At 38.8% G+C, this 18,410-nt stretch overlaps 1 protein-coding gene across 1 annotated transcript in view; it reads left to right on the top strand.

The window, feature by feature from the left end:
• MEI4 (meiosis-specific 4 homolog (S. cerevisiae)) overlaps positions 1–18,410 on the top strand; it is a 69,280-nt gene that overhangs the window by 292 nt on the left and 50,578 nt on the right. The window contains exon 2 of the mRNA XM_010565822.1: positions 8,372–8,620. Within this exon, the coding sequence (XP_010564124.1) occupies positions 8,372–8,620 (249 nt within the window). The remainder of the gene's footprint in view (positions 1–8,371; positions 8,621–18,410) is intronic.

The following is an 18,410-nucleotide window of genomic DNA, read 5'->3' as shown; positions in this document are numbered from 1 at the left end:
GCGGGCGCCTCAGGCGGGCCGGCGGGGTCGGGCCACCCGTGGAGGATTCTGCTGGCGGGCAGCGGCGGGAGGCCTCGCGTGGGCGGTGTGGGGTGTCCTGGAGGGGCTTCCTGAAGAAAGGTTCGGTTTATTTGGCTTGTTTTATTGGGCTTCTGGAAATGGCGGCCCTCCCGTGAAAGTTGCGCCTCTTATTGTTAGCCAAGACGATAAGCCATGAGCGACTGCTGCCAGCCTGTGTTCACGGCCTTGGTGTTCTTTTCTGATAGGCTACGAATCTGAAGTTTTTTTCTTACTCGTTTCACCCAAGTCACAAGCGTTGTTGCTAAGTTGTATTGGATAGATGCTGGAATGCAATTAATGTTTTGCTAAAACACAGTTCCGTTAAATACGCAGATATAATACAAAGGGATTATCAAAGAATTAGCAAAGAATTACCAATATTTTAACCTGAAGCTGATTATTTCTAACGTCATTGAATTAGAATGACTGTTTCTGATCCCCTCGTCGTTAGGAAATTAGAAATCATAGTGCTCAGTCTTCTACACTTTTATCAGTGACTGACAGAAGAAAGTGGTGATTAATTTTCTTTTATTTCCTGTTTGTTTTCTTAATTTCAATGCACTAGTCATTGAGCTGAATTAAAGTGTGAAAAATACTTTTCAATGGACTTGTTGCGAATGCTTGACAGGCACTTCCATAGTCCACTGTCTTTTACAACTTCCAATGCTTCGTAAACTAATATTCAGGCACTATGTATTTAATTGTGGTTATAGTTATGTTAGTAGCTATAGTACATATAAGACTTTGTTCTTCACTGCATACTGTATGCTTTTGAGAGTACCAGGTTCCTATATTCCTGCCATTCTCTCTTTTCCTTGTCTTGTATTCCAGACATTTGCTTTCTTTTGAACAGTCTCATCTTTCATTCTGCCAGTATAAAATTTGTCTAAGAAAGCCAAGATCAAGGTTTTTAAAATACAACAGATGCTTTGTGGTAACTTACTTGAAGGAAACTCGTTCACTGAAAGATACTGATCTTGCAGATTTATAAACTTGTGGAAATGGAACTATTCAGGTGAAGACTGAAAATGTGAAATTAAAAGAGAGAAGTATGGTGATATTTTAGCTGATATATTTTAGCATGGGAAGAGAAGAGATGCAAAGTAATCCCTGTATAATCCTCTAAACTGTTCATGACTTCAAAAAAAGGCACTCTGCTTTGAAATTCTACATTCGAGAACTAATGCAGTCATTGCAGTAGGTAAAACTTAGGAGATACAGCTGCTTTCTTGTTGTAACTTGGCGGTATAGAAGGACTGGGATTCTTTTCCACAGTCCAAAATGCCAACTGTAAATTTATACTTTATGTAATTAAATATTATTAGCACATGTGAAACATTGTAAATTACTAAGTGTCCGACTTTCATGGTCTATCTCATAAAGCTACAATTGTTTGAAGAAATAAATCATGTTACAATTTAATCACATTTCCTTGTGCTTTTGACATAATGTATTTTAAATACTTACTTCTGTATAATTTTAGCACCTTGAGTCCATTTAAAAAAAGAAAGGAAAAAAAATATGCTGGAGGTATTCTTTAGGCTTGTGGTAGTAAACCCGAGTTTTTCCCTCACCAAGTATGTCAATATTACATATCTTTGTGTGTTATGAGTATAGGTTATTTAAAAATGACACTGTAGAGTAGCCTTGTTTTAATATACATTTTTACAATAAAAGCTGCTTAATTGGAACACAAGACATACTTTAGTTCATCTTGATTATGCAGCTGTCCCATTATCATTATTTATTATATACACGAAAGACAGTATTACGTTAGGCATACCAATTAAATCAAGTTTATTGGTGCTCAGTGTTATGGCCTTATGTGTCTGCAGCTCAGCCCAGTTCCGCTAGAGCACTCGCATCGTTTTGTGACCCATTTTGTGTTCCATTATAACAGATCAATATCTTGGTTGCTATTGTGTAATGCAGAATGAGGTTACAAAGATGTGGGTAATTTTTTCAACTTTATCTGCAGCGTGTAATTGACAGGCTAGTTAAAGTAAAAATCATGGCAACAAAGCAGTTTTTCCTATTATGTTTATGCCATTAAAGACAGACCACACACTTATATTTGGAAGGAAAACCATTTTTTTAATGTTTGTTACATACTATTATTTAGGACTGTCTGAAGATTTTTTAGCTGTGTAGTAATGGTGAATTATAGAATGGTTCGGGTTGGAAGGGACCTTAAAGATCATCTCGTTCCAACCCCCTGCCATGGGCAGGGACACCTTCCACTAGACCAGGTTGCTCCAAGCCCCATCCAACCTGGCCTTGGACACTGCCAGGGATGGGGCAGCCACAGCCTCTCTGGGCAACCTGTGCCAGTGCCTCACCACCCTCACAGTGAAGAATTTATTCCTTATATCTAACTTAAATCTACCCTCTTTCAATGGTTAAAACCATTACCACTTGTCCTATCACTACATGCCTTTGTAAAAAGTCCCTCCCCATCTTTCCTGTAGCCCCCCTTTAGGTACTGGCAGGCTGCTGTAAGGTCTCCCTGGAGCCTTCTCTTCTCCAGGCTGAACAACTTCAACTGTCTTGGCCTATCAATTGCAATTTGTTTCTGTCCTGACAAATCCTTTTATATGTTCCATCTATTTCAAATGTGAAATCTGAGCCCTTGAATGGCCTGGAAGTTAAATGAGTTACAGTCTATTTTGTGTCTTACTCTATTTTAAAATGTTCAACCTTAGATGATAATGATCTGAATAACAAATAAATGTCCTGTTGTAAGCAACAACATTTTGTCTATGACGTTTGAAGAAGTATCTTCCATTATTAGGCATGAATTTTATGGGCAAAGTTAGAGATCATGCCTAAGGTGTGCAATCCTGTGACATAAATGAGTATTACTCAAATGTTGAATTATTTCAAACAAGTTTAGGGTTTGGTTTTACTTTGAGGTGCCTTATAATTTTAAATCACAGTAGAACTTAGCCCTGTTCCCCCCATTGCTTTGTGACTTCCCTGTTTCCAAGGTCAGTCAGAAAACTGTATGTAGCGCTTGGAAAGGTGAATTATCTAAAGTTATTCACCTCCCTTACCCAAAACCATCCCTGAAAGACTTCTTAAAAGCTCTAGAGCTGAGAATTCCCCTGTGCAAACTGAGTAGCTCATCCCTTGTTGGCTGGGTGCAGCACAGGCTGCTGTTTCTCTGGGTAGAGGAGCCCAGCTCTGGGTTGGAGAGACCAATGGACATGGGCCCAGGGGCTGGAGAAGGCTCAGACCAAGACCACTGGGGTTTTCGTCGGGGAGCAGTCCGTTTTGATCTGACTGCAGACTTAACTGTCCCACTTCCTAGGTTAATCACGTTTGGGAGGCCGATTCCTCTGGTTCACATGGTGAACTAATGCGAGGAATAATGAAAAGATCATCCCTGCGCTTCTGTTAAAGACAGAAAATTATTGTTATCCCTCTCAGCCTGTTGTTGACACTAGTGCAATTCTGGCATGAGGTAGAAAAACCCATATAGCATCCAGGAGTACTTTTTTTCCTCTTGAGACTTAATTTGCTGGTTTGTGCAGCAGTGAGGGCAACTGCTGTGCATTCAGAGACCAGGCTGTTCAGTTGTGTGTGTTTAACAGCGAAAAAAGAAGCAATGAAGAGGTAAGAGGCAGAAGAGCATCTTCTGACAGCTGAGAGAGTGCTAGGGGAGGAAGGGATGCTTTTGTGCCAGTAGTGGGCTGAGGGAATTGTCTTTGTTTCCTGAAGGTGTCACATGTTTGACCTCAACTTCCAGACTTCGACAACATGTTATGGGGATGAAAGTGGGAATCACTAACTAACAAGGTGCACAAACGGCCCTTTTGTGGGGTTGCAGGTTTTTTGGAAATAGGAGATTTTATAGCCTGTTAAGATGACTTTAAGGAATGATTTAAGTTTAGATGCAAGTTTCATGGCTCTAACGGATGTTTTCAGTTTTTTAATAACAATGAATGATTTGAATTGTTTAGGGTTTTTAGCAGTAATGTGAAACTTTTGAGCTTTGGAATGGAGTTAAATATACGAAGTTTCTGACTGACAAGAAAACGAACTAAAAAGGTGAACATCTGAAACTAGTGGTTTGGTTTTTTTCTAATTAGTGGGAATTATTTCTTCCTCGCGTGTTGCCGACAGTGTCAAAACCAAGGTGAGACTTACCAGAAAGGTATCTTGCTGTAGTTAATGGTGTAATATGAGCTGCTGCATCAAATGCACTTGCAAAACAGCAGGACTGGCAGGTTGGGGGAGTAGGGTAGTGCTTACAAATCAGATTTACCCTGGTTCTTTCTGTTATCCTGTTTCCTGTTTATATCTAAGGTCCTCAAAGGATCTTACACCACCTCTTATTTCCCCTTGGTTATCTAACACAGAGCTGTATAGGACAGTTGACTTCTTTTGTAATTATTTCAGCAGCTGAATAATTACTCGGCAGCCTTCCACGGCTGGGACCTCGGCAGGGCTGTGGGTCCTCAGTACCCTCTCCCTCTATGAGAGTTAGAAAGCTGGAGAGGGGTGGAGGTCTCTCTTGTGCTGGAAATCGGGAGACTCAGTCCTGTTTGACAGTGATGTTAGCCAATCCTGTCCTCTGCATGCGCTTCCCATATCAGTTTGCAGATTGAGGGGCTTGCATAGGTATCTGTTGTTAGGGTGCTGCTCCCTGCTTCTAGCAGAGCTCGCAAGGGGTTACTGGTTCCCTCCTTAACACTGAGTAAACGCAGTTACGCAGTGAGCTTTGTTAGTAAGTAGTTACTCTCACTGAGCAACTTGCGTCCCAAATGTGTTTTGGTGGATAATTCTTGATCCTTTCAGTTCTTGACAGTCACATTTTGACATTAGCAGCTAGGATTAGACTGGTGACTTTTTCCTGTTGTTGGCCCAATCAAGGAAAATTTCTGGTTTGGTTCTAAACTTTTTTTCTGCCTAACCATTGGTGTCATTTCTGTGCTGATATGAGCAAAAATATTATTGATAAAACTCTGTAGCTGCCAATATGCTTTTAGTACAATGCATTCACATTCGGTGGTCTTTGGTGCAGCACTTCCTGAGGGCAACAGATTGCTGTGCAATTTTTGCTAATGCACAGTTGGCCAGCATCCCCGTATTTCTAACAATGTCATCCGGTGTGTTATTTTCTAGGAGAATTTTTACAGTGGTTTCTGAGAGAGCAGTTATGCCTTTAGGGTACTGTGAAAAACTTGAATCAACTCTTACAACTCCTGCTTTTCCTTCTGCAAACTTCTCTTTTCATGATCATAAAAGAAGAAAAGAGAAGAGAGATGGTGATAGTGACAGTAATAGAAAGGAGGTGAAAGAGCTGTATATTCTCTGTAAAATCTTCATGAAATCCACTGTTTCTGGAAATACATGCAGGTATATCACCATTAGTCATTAATTACCTGGTTTTAAACAAGAGATTTTGAGATTCCAACAGAATTACTTCTCCAAAAACTGTCTTGTTCCTATGGAGAACCAACTTTGTGATCTGTGCTGCTTTTTTTTCTTTTTAAACCAGCATCTCTACAAGTAATTATTCCAGAAAAGGAGTGATTCTTTTTCTCCAGAGTAAGAGTATTTCATTAAACTCATTCAGTGTAAGGCATTACTACTGTAGAAGTGAGTCTGTACAAGATGTTAAAGAGAAAAAGGCGTCCCTCAAAATCCAAATTTCATTACTTAACTGTATGTCCTAAGTGTTAAGGTGGAATGCTTTTAAGATTTTGATGATTGTGATTTAAAGCAAAATTAGGTAAGATACCATGGTTTATGTGATTTATTAGGGATGCATCTCCTTTAGGAAATAGCATTTTGGCATGTTGAGGGTGAAAGAACCTTTTGCTTGTCTCTATTGTATTATAAGCATGTGCACTAAGGTTTTTGCTCTGCTTAAAATGTAGTAGTCCCCTTTAAAACACAGTAGAAAAGTGACTCTCTTTAGTTTGGTAATAAGTAGTGAAAAAATACTAATAATTTTCCTTGACCTGTAGAAATTCAGTCTCAACTAATACTTGTCTACTACTTACATTATTTTTATTGGGGATTTGTTTTACTCTAAATCACTTGATTTAGAGTTGTGGGCTGAGATGTGTAAAGTATATAGTGGTAAAATATTACTGGTCAAACAGCTAACTTTGACTTTTCTTTGTAATAGTATGTCATGTGAGTAGAAATAAACAGAGCATGATAGAGAAGAAGGTATTGATGGTGACTGTAATGATAAAAGGCACCTGAACATTCATGAAATGCTGAAATTAAATACTATCTCCTGACCCATACTGGAATGTTGGTCCTTCTGGAACTTCCCTGAATATAATTTAAAGGAAAATGCTAGTACTGACAAAACATGTTATAAAGCACAAAGCGAATCTTTATTTGTCCTTTTTTAAAAGGGAGTGAATCAGAAAACTTTTGCAAAGTAGACTCTGGAGATATCAAAATGATAAACCATCAGTGAAAGCCATTTGTAACACATCTTTCTGCCTGCCTTAATGTGTGGCTCTGCTCTGCAAAGGAACTTCGTAAGAATGAAGCTTGACAGACACTGTTTGAGTGATATCCGGGTGAAACTTCTATTGAAGACGAGATAATCTGGGGAGCACTTTTCATGTTCAAAGCCAAAGATTTTGGATACCTTACTGTTACTACTTACTCTTCTTTCAGTGTGGTTCCATGTATTTCATTTTATTCACAGCTTTGAAGGCAGTTCAATTACTGCATGGTTCTGTATTTGTAAAACATTTCCTTTGATGTATGAGGCAAACAAGAGTCTTACATCAGTTTGTTGTCCCACAGAGGGGCTGATCCTTTGAGGCTGGGAGAATTAAATTGTGCTTTTCCACTGGAATTCTTGGATATGGTTGGAAAAGTTGTGTGAAATAGATTTTTAAAAGTAATAAGTTTTGCAAAAAGTACCATTTATTTAATGCATAACTGCTTTAAGCAGTGGGTATAGATAGTTTAGTTCAGTTTCTAAGGGCTTATTCTCTCATTAGCTTTAGGAGTGCACTGGTGACTTAGACTAGGTGTTTTCTGCCCTGACACAGGGCAGGAATGTAGAGTTTCAAGTGGAGAACAGTAGCTTAAAACATAGCTGTAGGTAGCTAGGTCCCAATGAATTTTTGCAGTCTTATCCTTTGTGCTCTGTACATTTCAAAGTGTGACTGGTGTGTCTGAATGGACAGTGTGTAAGGAATGTACAGGAATTGTTTGTGCATTTCAGAAGTATTTAAAAGGCAGGTCTTTCTGTAAGTGCCCCTGATGGATAAATAAATATGTGATGATTTATGACTTACTGTTCAAGGTTGAGGAGAAGGAAAGGAGGAAATCAGCTTAGTGATAGCAGGTGATCTCGTGAAAGGACGACATAAAATACCTTATTCAAACCTGTGCTGTGACTACTTCAGAGATACTCAACAGAACTTATTATAGTGCCTAATCTACAGTTTTCTTGGATAACAAGAAAAAATAATATTATGAACAATTTTTAGATGTCAAGACCAGGATGAAAGTGTAGGAAGTGGTTTTTTATTATTAGTATTATTATTATGGAAGGAATATTTTTTCAAGTCAAAAAAAATACAGTGAACTACTGAATGAAAATGGTGTAGAATTAGAAAAAAAAATTTTGCTAATTAGGCTGGATATTATTAGTTATTTTTAATTTCATTTTTTTCCTTTTCTGTTCCTAGATCCTGTGCTGTTGCCCATGACACAATCATCTAGATAAATATTTTCTTTTTCTGACTCCTGTAATGCCTTTTGCCCTGTCCTCACAGTTTGTAACAGAGCTGATAAAACTATTTTCTTCACTTATCTTACTATCCACTTGCATCACTTTGAAGCTGTCTTCATAGACCTTTCTGTAGGCTTGAGGCTTAATGTAGATTTAGAACTGCAAGTGCAGCAATACCAGGTGTCCAAAACCAGAAACTAACAACAACCTTAGAGTTTTATCTTTTGAGCACTGGGACTTTTTGGTGTTTTTTAGTGTTTTCATCTTTGTTTTAGTGGAGATAGCATTTGCATTTAAAATTTTGCTAGGATAAGCCTATTTGAAGTGCTTGCTATTTCCACAATTATTCTCAAACACTGCCTGAATTTTATTGTTATAGCTGGAGTGCAGCTCATGTATGTTTTATTCTCACATTGTGCACAGATGCTTACATTTCTACTCTTTTCCTTGATGATTTAGGAATGCACTAGAAATAAAATAATTGGTCTCACTGTTGAACAGTTTCCAAAGCCAAGAAAATGCTGTGCATAATTTCCTTAACAGAGTCATAGTGAAGTTACTTTTTTGTTTTCTGTTTTTCTAATGTAATAGAACTCAAAGGCGGAAGAGAAAATCAGGTCTGGTATTTGAAAATATCAAAACTAGCATTGGCTTTTGCAATTATCCACTCAAAACCACCAGGGAAGAGTTGCAAAGAATACACTGAGCACCTTGCCAAAACTGTATCCGAACAAGATTTTGCATGGAAATCAAAAGTTGAGGTGCTGGAAGCTGAAGTTCTTCGATTACGTCAGGAACTTCTTTTGAACAAGATCTGTCCAAGATTCTGCTTGGAAAATGGTAAGTTTCTGAAATAACTTCTGACTATGTTGCAGTAGCAAGGAAACAAACAGCTTTCATGTTGCCTGCACCATTTCTTGTCCCTAGATATGAGTCTTTAGTGTACAGCTTTCTATTTTTCCCAAAGCTCTGAAGTAGTAGAACACTTAATTAATTTGTAATGGGACTGAGCTTGGGAATTTGATGCTTACTCAGAACTTACATTTTTAACTTTCAGAATCAATATGTATCATGGAATGTATCATTATCTGGAATAATTCCAGACCAAGTTGTCAATACAAAATGTTACTTTATAACCTCAGAGACACTAGTTTGCAAGAATATTGATGTAACCTATTTACATTTGGAACATGTCTTAAAGATATATTGCATATTTTTTTACCACTTTAAAGATGCTTAAACTCAGAATTTCAGCCTGATGTGTTGAAAGCATGAATCCCTAATATGTATAACGGGAAGGTTGGGCAGGCAAAGGACTGTATGATGTCTGCTATTTCTGTTAATGTATTTAGACTGCGGATACTGTGAATGTTTATTATGACATATAATAAAATTTTGTGAGTCTGATACTGTAGGATTCAGGAAAGCTGTTAGTTAAAGAATAAGAAAAAAAAAGAAAAAAAAAAAGATGAGCTCAAACAGCACTGTTTCTCTGACTTGTGCATGTTGAGTGAGTCATTCTCACTCTGAGATATCAATGGCACAGGATGAGCTTGGAAATCGGGCAGTAGGGGATGTCTCCAGGCTCTGGGGAGATACTTCCCCCAGGAGATGGAGGTCACAATGCTCTGGGCTGAAGGAGAGAGACAGCTCACTGTTGAGGGGATCTCTAAAATCAAAATGTATAGCTAGTTGCTTTATGACTTGAGATTTTTAGAAGGTTCCCTGATAGAAAACTTGATGAGGCTTTATTGGAATGGTTTTGTACTGAAACGGTAACTTCTTTATTTACTTGTGAAAAGATTTCTGGATTCTAACTTTAACTGAGAGGGCAGATATATTAGACTTTAGCTAGAAGCTGTAATATTTTATTTTTTTATATAATAGACATTTCTCTCTAGAGAAGTGAATTAATGACTATTCATACTTAGTTATTGTCTGTATGTCTGTTCTCTGCATCCTGTTCCAAACATGAAGTTTATTTGAGTAAAAGTAACTTTCAAGCTGCTCTTTCGAACAGGTGTCTTAATGTTACAAAGAACTGGTTCCATATGATGCATATGATCAGGAGAGATTTGTTAACATCTAATGTCTGGAGAGGATATTCTAATTGTGGATTACGCAGAACGTACCAAACGCTAGAAAAAAAATCAATTCATCTGCAACTTCTGTGTTCCAAGTGTAACTTCTTAAAGATTCTTTACCCCAAGCTGTTGAACTGAGCAATACTGGTATGTCACTTGCCAAAGTAAGCTCTTTTAGTTGCGAGATAGGCAGAGGGAAGCAACTGTCCCTGGCAAATACCACTTTTTTCAAAGGATGTTAATTTTCATTGCCCTAGTCACAGTGAAGTTTGTTCACAGGCCTAAAATGTGATAAATCTTGCCTAATTTTAGATGTCTGCAGCTGCACTAAATTTTCTGTGCTTTCTTCATTATCTGTACAGGGAAATGGCATGCTTACTTTAAAATTTATGGTACACTTGACCCATTGCGATATTCACTAATATGGATATGATGAATTGTCCACAAAAGACGTTCTTCTCCATTCTGCTAGCAATAGGCTGAGTGGCTTAGAAAAAGTCCCATGATTCCCAAATCACTTCAGTAAGCTGCTCTTCATAGATAGCTCTTTTTATTTTTTTATGGTCTCAGCAGCCTGTTCAAACATAACCTGGGTAGCTGACCAAGTCTCATTTTTCAGTGAAGCCAAACTTTAATTTCAGTCTATGTTTAGCTAATGGGATCATAAATAGTAGAGATGAGTATGTGGTATCTATATCCCTTTAGTTTCTCCAGGGTACAAAACCAACACCCTACTAATTTGAAGGATTACCGTGTGGCTGCTTTTCCCTTCAAATGTTTGTTTATATTTATGATTACACTGTAGATAAACCTGTTAGACAGAAAACCTTTTGACATTTGAAATATCTATGGGAGTTTACATCAGCCCCACCTGCATCATATCCTGGCCAAGAGGAATAGGGCATAGTCTTCCGCTTCAGTTTCTCTTAACCACTGGGGTGTAAGAGAGCAAAAATATGTGGAAGACCTGAACTGTATCATAATTTCTATTTCTTCATACAGGTTTTCCTTAACATTGAAAGGATACTTTCGAGCTCTTGGAGTCTAACTTTGAGATGGCCGTTTTTTGTGATATTTCTTTATTTTGACTGTTTTGTTTTGTTTTTCCCCTCCTTCTTAAACCTTGGTATGACATGTGAATTCTTCTGATAATGGATTTGAGCCATATGTTCTCTTGGAAAGAATATGTTCTTCATCAGACAGATGTCACTGCTGAGTGAGCATTCATGGTTACAGTTACATTGGAGACTACAATGCTCAGTCTCTTGCTTTTGAGTAAAGAAAGATCGTTACTAACACCTGACGGGATATCTGTTGGTGAGATCTGTGCACTCTTCTGGTGATGAAGTTGATGGTGTATATTAATAGCAGAACACCTGTGGTTGACATTTAAAGGGGGGTGGTTGTAGAAGCAAAGCCTACCTGAAATAGGGGCCACTCCACCACTGACATCTTCTGCTCTGGGGGAAGAAAGTTTCCTCTCGTGTGTTGTGCCAGTTTTGAGATTTTTCAAGCCCATGGAGATTAGAAGCTAAAGGGTAGCTGCTGCTGAGATAGGAAGGCACAAGTAGCTTGAATCTAAGTTGAGAGGAAAAGTGGTGTAAGTGGTGTTCCATCCTGTTCACTTGCAGGCTACTATAGATCCATCAAGCCATTGTTATGGTTTGTTGTTGATGGTATATTGCCCAAGTTTACTACCTAATATCACACCAGAGGAGTTCTCTTTAGGGCCAAGTATAACTGGGCTTGTTCTTAGGGCCAGATATTCTACAGATATCATGGATCCTTTTCCTCCTCCATTTGTTTCTCCAGCCTTGTTTTTGGAGCTGGTGTTCTGCTTAAAACAATGCAACCTTTTAAAACAATTCAAACCCTGAGCTTTTCTTTGGCTTTCTTGTGTTCTGCTTAACAGCTCTATAGGTGAAAGAACAGCAGGGTTTCACAAAATCCACCACTGGAAGATCTCATGCAGCAAGGATCAGATACTGCACTTGTGTCTGCTGCTGCCTGTTGAGAGCTGAAGAGTTCGAGTCCTTCAGCCAAGGTTCGCTTTGCAGCTGTATCTTCCCTGCTCTGCATTCTGAGTGTGAGAGCTTTCCTCTCCCACCTGCTGTTTGTAATAATAATAGTAGGTCTTTCAGAGGCTTCAGGAATGATTAGAGACTGCCCATGGAGTTTTATTTCCCTGATGTGAGAAATCTGTGAGCTCTTTGAAGCTGTGATGTGTGTTTTCCTTCTCCACATAAAGTTGCACACAGTATGGATGCACAAGCACATGAAGGAGAAAAAACAAAGTATCCATTTTTAAAGATATGTTGTCTAGATTATTTTTGTCCCACCTGACCAGTTCTTTGTCCTCAGAGACCCCAAAAAAGTTTGGGGTTCCTCGCTGAGGGGAAGGAGCATGCTTTGCTACAGGTAAACTGGTGGTATGGGTTGTTAAAGTTTAATGTGTTGTTTATGAAATTGTTGTGGTATATATTCACTGACTGTGCTGTGTCTGGAAGTTCCTTATTTGACTTAATGTGCAGCTGTCTTTCTGAATACAAGGACACTAGTATTCCTTTTACATGGTGCTGCTTTTGGCTGTACGTCAGCTGTCCGAGGAGGAAAAGCAAATCTTTTTGTAATTGTCTGGTCATTATTTTTCACCTTGCCAGTATTGTCCTGACAATTATGCCTATGGGTAGAAAAAAAATCAAATTTCCTATTAATCAAAGTTTCTTGCCTTTCTTTGATTCAGATTGAAATTTCACAGAAAGGAGGAAACTCGTTGGTGTTATTCTGCAAATAAGAATATAAAATATTTGAGCATTCTGTTGTCACTTTGCTTTGGAGCTACATGAAAATACAAAAGGTCTTACAAAGCATTGATGAATTGATAGATTCATGGATTGAAGCACCTGTCCTCTAAGACAAATTCCTTAACTCATCAAATCAACAATCATATTGTTTCTTGGCAGCCTCTGTTAAAGAGATCTGAAAAGCCTGCAGCTGTTACTCCATCCTAAGAAGGCATAAATGCAATACTCTACCCTTTTTTGCCAAGCATGTATTTTAGGAATGACAATTTAGAGGACAGATGTTTATTGCCTTGGTTGCTTTAGGCTGATACTCTTGAAGGGTTCCAAATCAGTTATCCAGGGTAAATTTTTAGCAAAACTTGTATCGAGTATGTGTTCTCTCTTCCTTAGCTTCACCTTCAATCTTGGTTCATGTTCTTCCCTTCTTATAGAGTGGATAGGAATTTACTGAACTGCTTGCTTCTCTAATTAAACTAACTAAATACATAAACAAAACAGATTCTCCCCCACCTTTTTTTTTGAATTAGTTTATTCTTCCTTTTATGGATAATTTACAGTAGAACTTCATCTGCCATGCCCTGAAGTCCCATCCTGTGTTCTTAGCCTCCACAGTAGCATATGGCTGTCAGCCCACCCTACCATAGTCTGTCTGTGTGTTTAGGGAAATGCTGAACTCTGAGTCAGAATGTGATTAATGTGAATGTCTGATTTTTAACTGTGTCCTGAGGCTGTGTTTGACTTCTCAGGGTACTAAATTCTGCTTCCTGTGTCAAGACATTTGAAGCAACTTGTACCTCTTTAGGGAATAAGAGCCAGAGACAAAAAGAATTTGTTATCTCCTGCTTCACTCCTTAACTTGGTGTGTTTCTTGAGGCATTTAGATGTACATGTGGAAAAAGGGAGCAATTTCCTTTGTAGATTAGTATGAATGAAGACACTTCAGTCTCCTTTCTTCTTGCTGGAAGGTCAGACTTGTTGCAAAAGCAGAAACATATAGAATTGGAACCAACCAGCTCATCAGCTGAAGTAAAACTGATTATAAATGATACACAACTCCAGTTTACCAGCAGCCTTGTTTTGGGCCACAGAATTCAGCCATCTCTTTCCTTTCCACTTCCCTGTAAGTCATGGCTTGGGTGTTTCTTGCTCAGTAGGGAGAGTCAGAAACTCTGGGTGCTCAGCTTAAAGCCCCAGCATTTCCTTGGTGGGCAAAGAAGGGATCAGATAAGTCCTGCTTTGATGAGAGCAGGAAGAGTGATAGCCAGTCAAAATCTTTTTTGAATAATTTGATTTCAGACCTCTGGAAGGGCAGAACTCTCTGCCATAACTTAAATAACTTGTGATGTTTCTTATTCCTGCTTACATTAAAAGGAGCGGTGGGAGAACATAATTGATAATAGATTTTTTTTTTTAAAGCTCATTTTCAAAGAGAAACCAGTCAGATGAATTCAGAAAGATCAGACCAAAGCATATGCAGATTCCTCAGAGAATATGTTATCTGCAGCTTCATAAAGGAATCTTCCTCGTTAGTGGAGGGAGCAGCAGCAGTCCAAATCAGACTGAATAATAATGATAAAAACATATTAGTCTATTAGGAGAAATTACTTCCCTCCCCGGAAAGAAGATGAAATGGTGTGAAATGTTTACAGCTGCCCTGAATAGCACTTAGCAAAGGCATGGTAGTAAGGTAGAGGAATATAGACTAGAATATCTAAGTTATCATGGTAAGTTTATGTAAAAGCTATTTCTTCAGGTCAGTATGTTTGAAAGAGCTGCTGTTACAGATTGCTGTGTCCTGTCACCACTTTTTTCCCTCCTGGTATTTGGCAGGAAGCAAGGAATGCAAAAGAATGACAGTTACAGAGGAATAGTCAACCTCTGAGGGGTATCTTTGGCTTCTTTCTTTTTCTAGCTTCCTTCTTGCAAGGTGAGAGGATTCTCCATTGGGCAGCAGTCAACACTTAGTTTGATGTTGCCGTGGAAAACATATCTGATTATTTTTGTCTGGTGCTTAGGGAATGTGATGTTTCTGCCTAAAAAGATTCTTCCTCCTTCCCTCTGCGTGCCTCCCCCCCCGCCCCCCCCCGAAAAGGTGGCCTTGTCTCCATACAGACACATAAGGGCAGCCCAGTCTAAGTGTCATCTCAGCATTTTCTCTAAGGCCTGATGGTGTCGGACAGACAGTATTTCAAAAATGAACTATTTGACATCTTAAGTGTACTAGTATACTCCTATGCTTCTACCAGTGGTACTAATGCAAGTAGGCCAGCATTGCAAGTAATGTCTCACAACCTAAAAAGTATTTTATTTTTTTAGGAGGGGAGCAGGGAATTGAGAACAGATACGTGAGATGACAAAAATGAAGTTAAAATGTGTTTAGCACAGATTTATGGGAACATGGCTCTTGGAATATGATGATGAGATAAATCTGTTCCCCATAATTGTAGTGACACAATGGGGAACTTTATGAAAGCTGAGGCCTTTTCAGGATAATTAAATAAGTTAATTTGCAATCTGGAAAAAGCACCAGCTGGAGTGTAATGATTCATTGAAATCTCAGAGTACTGCTCCTTCCATGGATAACAGGTCTGTTTTGGTTGTGGAAACTTTCTCCCTTTGAAAGCAGATGCTGTCTATCTTATCAGATGGCATTGCTACAGCTGTTCTAAGCACAAACTTGGGGCAAAGGGACCCAAGCAGCCTCCTTTTCTTTCCAGGCTTCTGTATAAGGAACCTATTTGGAAGCAAAAACAACCCAGTTGTCCCAGCAAGAGAAATATACTATTTTATAAATTCCCCGTGTAGATCAAGTTCCTGATAAGATGCATAGTGATTTTTAGGAATAAGGCTCATAAAAGCAAGGGGGATTCCTAATTTAGTGTAGATTCATTTCCTTTCTTCTGGGTAACAGAATTATAGTTTTGGGGAAAACTGAATATATATGGTAAAAACAGGTTATGAAGTGTGGCCATGGCAATTAGGATCCTCTTGCCTATAAGTCTACTGTGGGGAGCTAAGGATCAGTCAAATTTTTCTGTGGAAATACAGAATCACAGAATGGCTGAGGTTGGAAGAGACGACTGGAGGTCATCTTGTCCAACTCCCTTGTCAAGCAGGGCCACCTAAAGCTAGTTGTGCAGGACCGTGTCCAGACAGCTTTTGAGTATCTCTAAGAATGGAGATTCCACAACCTCTTCGGGCAATCTTAACCTAACTCAAACTTAGATTTGAGTTCCTCAAGCAGACCTTTGTTTGTGGGCTTCTGGATATATAAACAAAAAAGCCAAATATTTATACCGTGTTGTATTCAAGAAAAGAGATGGTTTTAGGAATGTACACCCTAGCTGATTCCTTAGGGAGTCCACCTCGTATCAGCCTTCAGCTCATTACAGTTGCACCCAGATCACTGCTGCCTGCATTGGCTGATACTTCTTGTTTCTTAGAGAAGCTCTGTTTGATGATGCAAAGCATTTTTAATAAGACATAGTACTTATAGTTCAGTACTACCAGTTCAGATGGGTAGTCTTCATAGGTAACATTAATTCACTTAATATCTTGAAATATCCCCTATCTAGCTTAGAACTCAAATTTCAGTCATCGCATTGAGATGGTCAATATTGTAAAGCATATGTTAGATCTTTTGTTGTGAAAACTGCTTGATGAGCATTAACTGACCCAAATCTGTATGTTCGTCACCTGATTATCGATCCTTCCATATCTTTACTGCAAGTATTCTTTATTTGACTTGAACTACAAAGGATTTGTGCTGTCTTCTACAGAAATCCCCTAAAAATGAATGTTTATATCCTCAAAATCCTTCTCGGTTCTTAGTGAATTCTAAACGTTTAGATGCTTTATATAAGCAAAATCCCTAACAAATTGAAGTATATGCTTCTAAGCCTTCTGAGAAGCATTTAAACCCTGGCATTGAACAATTAATTTGAGAATTTTAGATACTCAGTCCTATGTTCATTTCTTGAAATTATTCCTAAATGGGAAAAGTATGTCAGCATGAAATACCTTAGCTTTAAGCAGAAGAGCTTTCTTTTCCAAGCTGGTTATAAAAAAAAAAAAAGGAAATGCAGAAGCAAAGTGTGGGTTACGTGGCTTCTAAAATGTCTCCATTTGGAGAATCCTGGAAGCTTTTTATTATTTTTTTGTTATTATTTCAAAATGTTCAAATATGTGAGACAAAATTTCTTTGCTTTGATATATAGAGAAGTTTGGCTTGGTTCCAGATCAGGACAACAATGGTGTGCTAAACACATAGGAGTTCATGAGGGAGGAGAGTGAGTTGTTTTTTCTCAACCAGTCAGCTTGGTTAGTAATGAAAACAGCAGAATAGGGACAGGCTTACACATGAAGAAAAGGTAAAGAAAACAGTTAATAAGTGTGAGAAGATTTTTTTTTTAAGAAGAGAATAAACTTGATTCATTGTTCATGGAAGGTACACTTGTAACAAACCAATCGGTGAAGACTAAATGAAGAATTACAGAGTCCCAAAAAATGCAGAAGTGGAGCAGTGAATACAGTAGGAAAAAATATGAATAATTTCACATATGTTTTCATTTCCTTTTAGAAGTTACTGACTGAACACCTTCTTGGAAAGAAGAATGCAGTATCATCAAAGGGGTTTCTAAGATTGTCTCATTTTTAATTGTCTTTTTATTTTTTTCTTTTAGATGTGGAACTGAGCCTATCAATTGTAACTGAGTTTTAAGAGAGCTTTACGTGTCAAACGTCATTGGGTTTGATTTTCAAGTGATAATCCATGTGTGTGCTTACAAAGTGAGAGAATATAAACCGCCTAATGCTTGAAACTGAAGTAATTTTTTCTTTGCAGAATTCAAGTCATCTCTTCACTTTGTTTCTTACTCCTGCCACCTTCAAGCCCATTTTCTGTTCTACAGTCCCTGTTGGTTGTGTAACTGCAGATATATTAAGTTTTTCAAAAGACTTGAAGGCCATTTTATGATTCCACAGCAATTTCATCAGATAGGGACCCTTCTTCAGTTTTTAAATTTTGAACTACATACAGCATGTGGCCTTCCTCATTCTAACACTGTCCGGTCTGTGGCAGCCAGTAGTGCAGGCGTCGGACAAAGCGTCTTCCACCGCCCCTGCTTCTGCTACATGGATATTACAGATGCTGCCTCTCTTACTCTGCGTTGGGTAGGACCAGGAGCTGGGTCATTCCCTTTTCTCTCCACAGCTCTGAGAAACCTTATGACAGTACTGCTGCCAGCAGGGCACTTGGGAGACAAAAGGTGTTTTCCTGGCCTGGTGAAGCAACTGGCTCTTCCTGCTCCCTTTCTTGTCCCTGAACTGATTCTTGGTGTCTGTGTTAAGGTGGCTATTCAGAAGTGAGAGAATTCATCTGGGAGATGGGGTGGACTCTGGTGTTTGCCAGAGCTCTGCTTCCTCACGACTACTTGAAGACTCCACAGTATCTCATCGTAAGACTGATTGGCATCTCACTCCACTGATAAGAGCCTCTGTGTTCTGTGGTCCCACAGCAGTATGTGCATTTGAGTTCTTGTGCTTCACAGAAGTGCCTACAAACCTTGCTTACATACTCTACACAGTATGCAAGTCACTCCCTTGTCCCTTGAGTGACTGCTGGTTTTCAGGCCAGACAATCTCTGCAGTGGTTGATAGGTGTAGAGGGATGTCAGTTCTTCAGCCTTTGCACCCCAAGGCTGTTCTTGTGACTGTATCTTGCTTTGTTTGGGGAGCACGTAA

The sequence above is a fragment of the Haliaeetus leucocephalus genome, unplaced genomic scaffold, assembly GCF_000737465.1.
Source record: "Haliaeetus leucocephalus isolate CR32 unplaced genomic scaffold, Haliaeetus_leucocephalus-4.0 Scaffold195, whole genome shotgun sequence".
Classification (NCBI taxonomy): domain Eukaryota; kingdom Metazoa; phylum Chordata; class Aves; order Accipitriformes; family Accipitridae; genus Haliaeetus; species Haliaeetus leucocephalus.
Note: the sequence above shows the minus strand (reverse complement) of the source record. Positions and strands in the feature narration are given on the sequence as shown.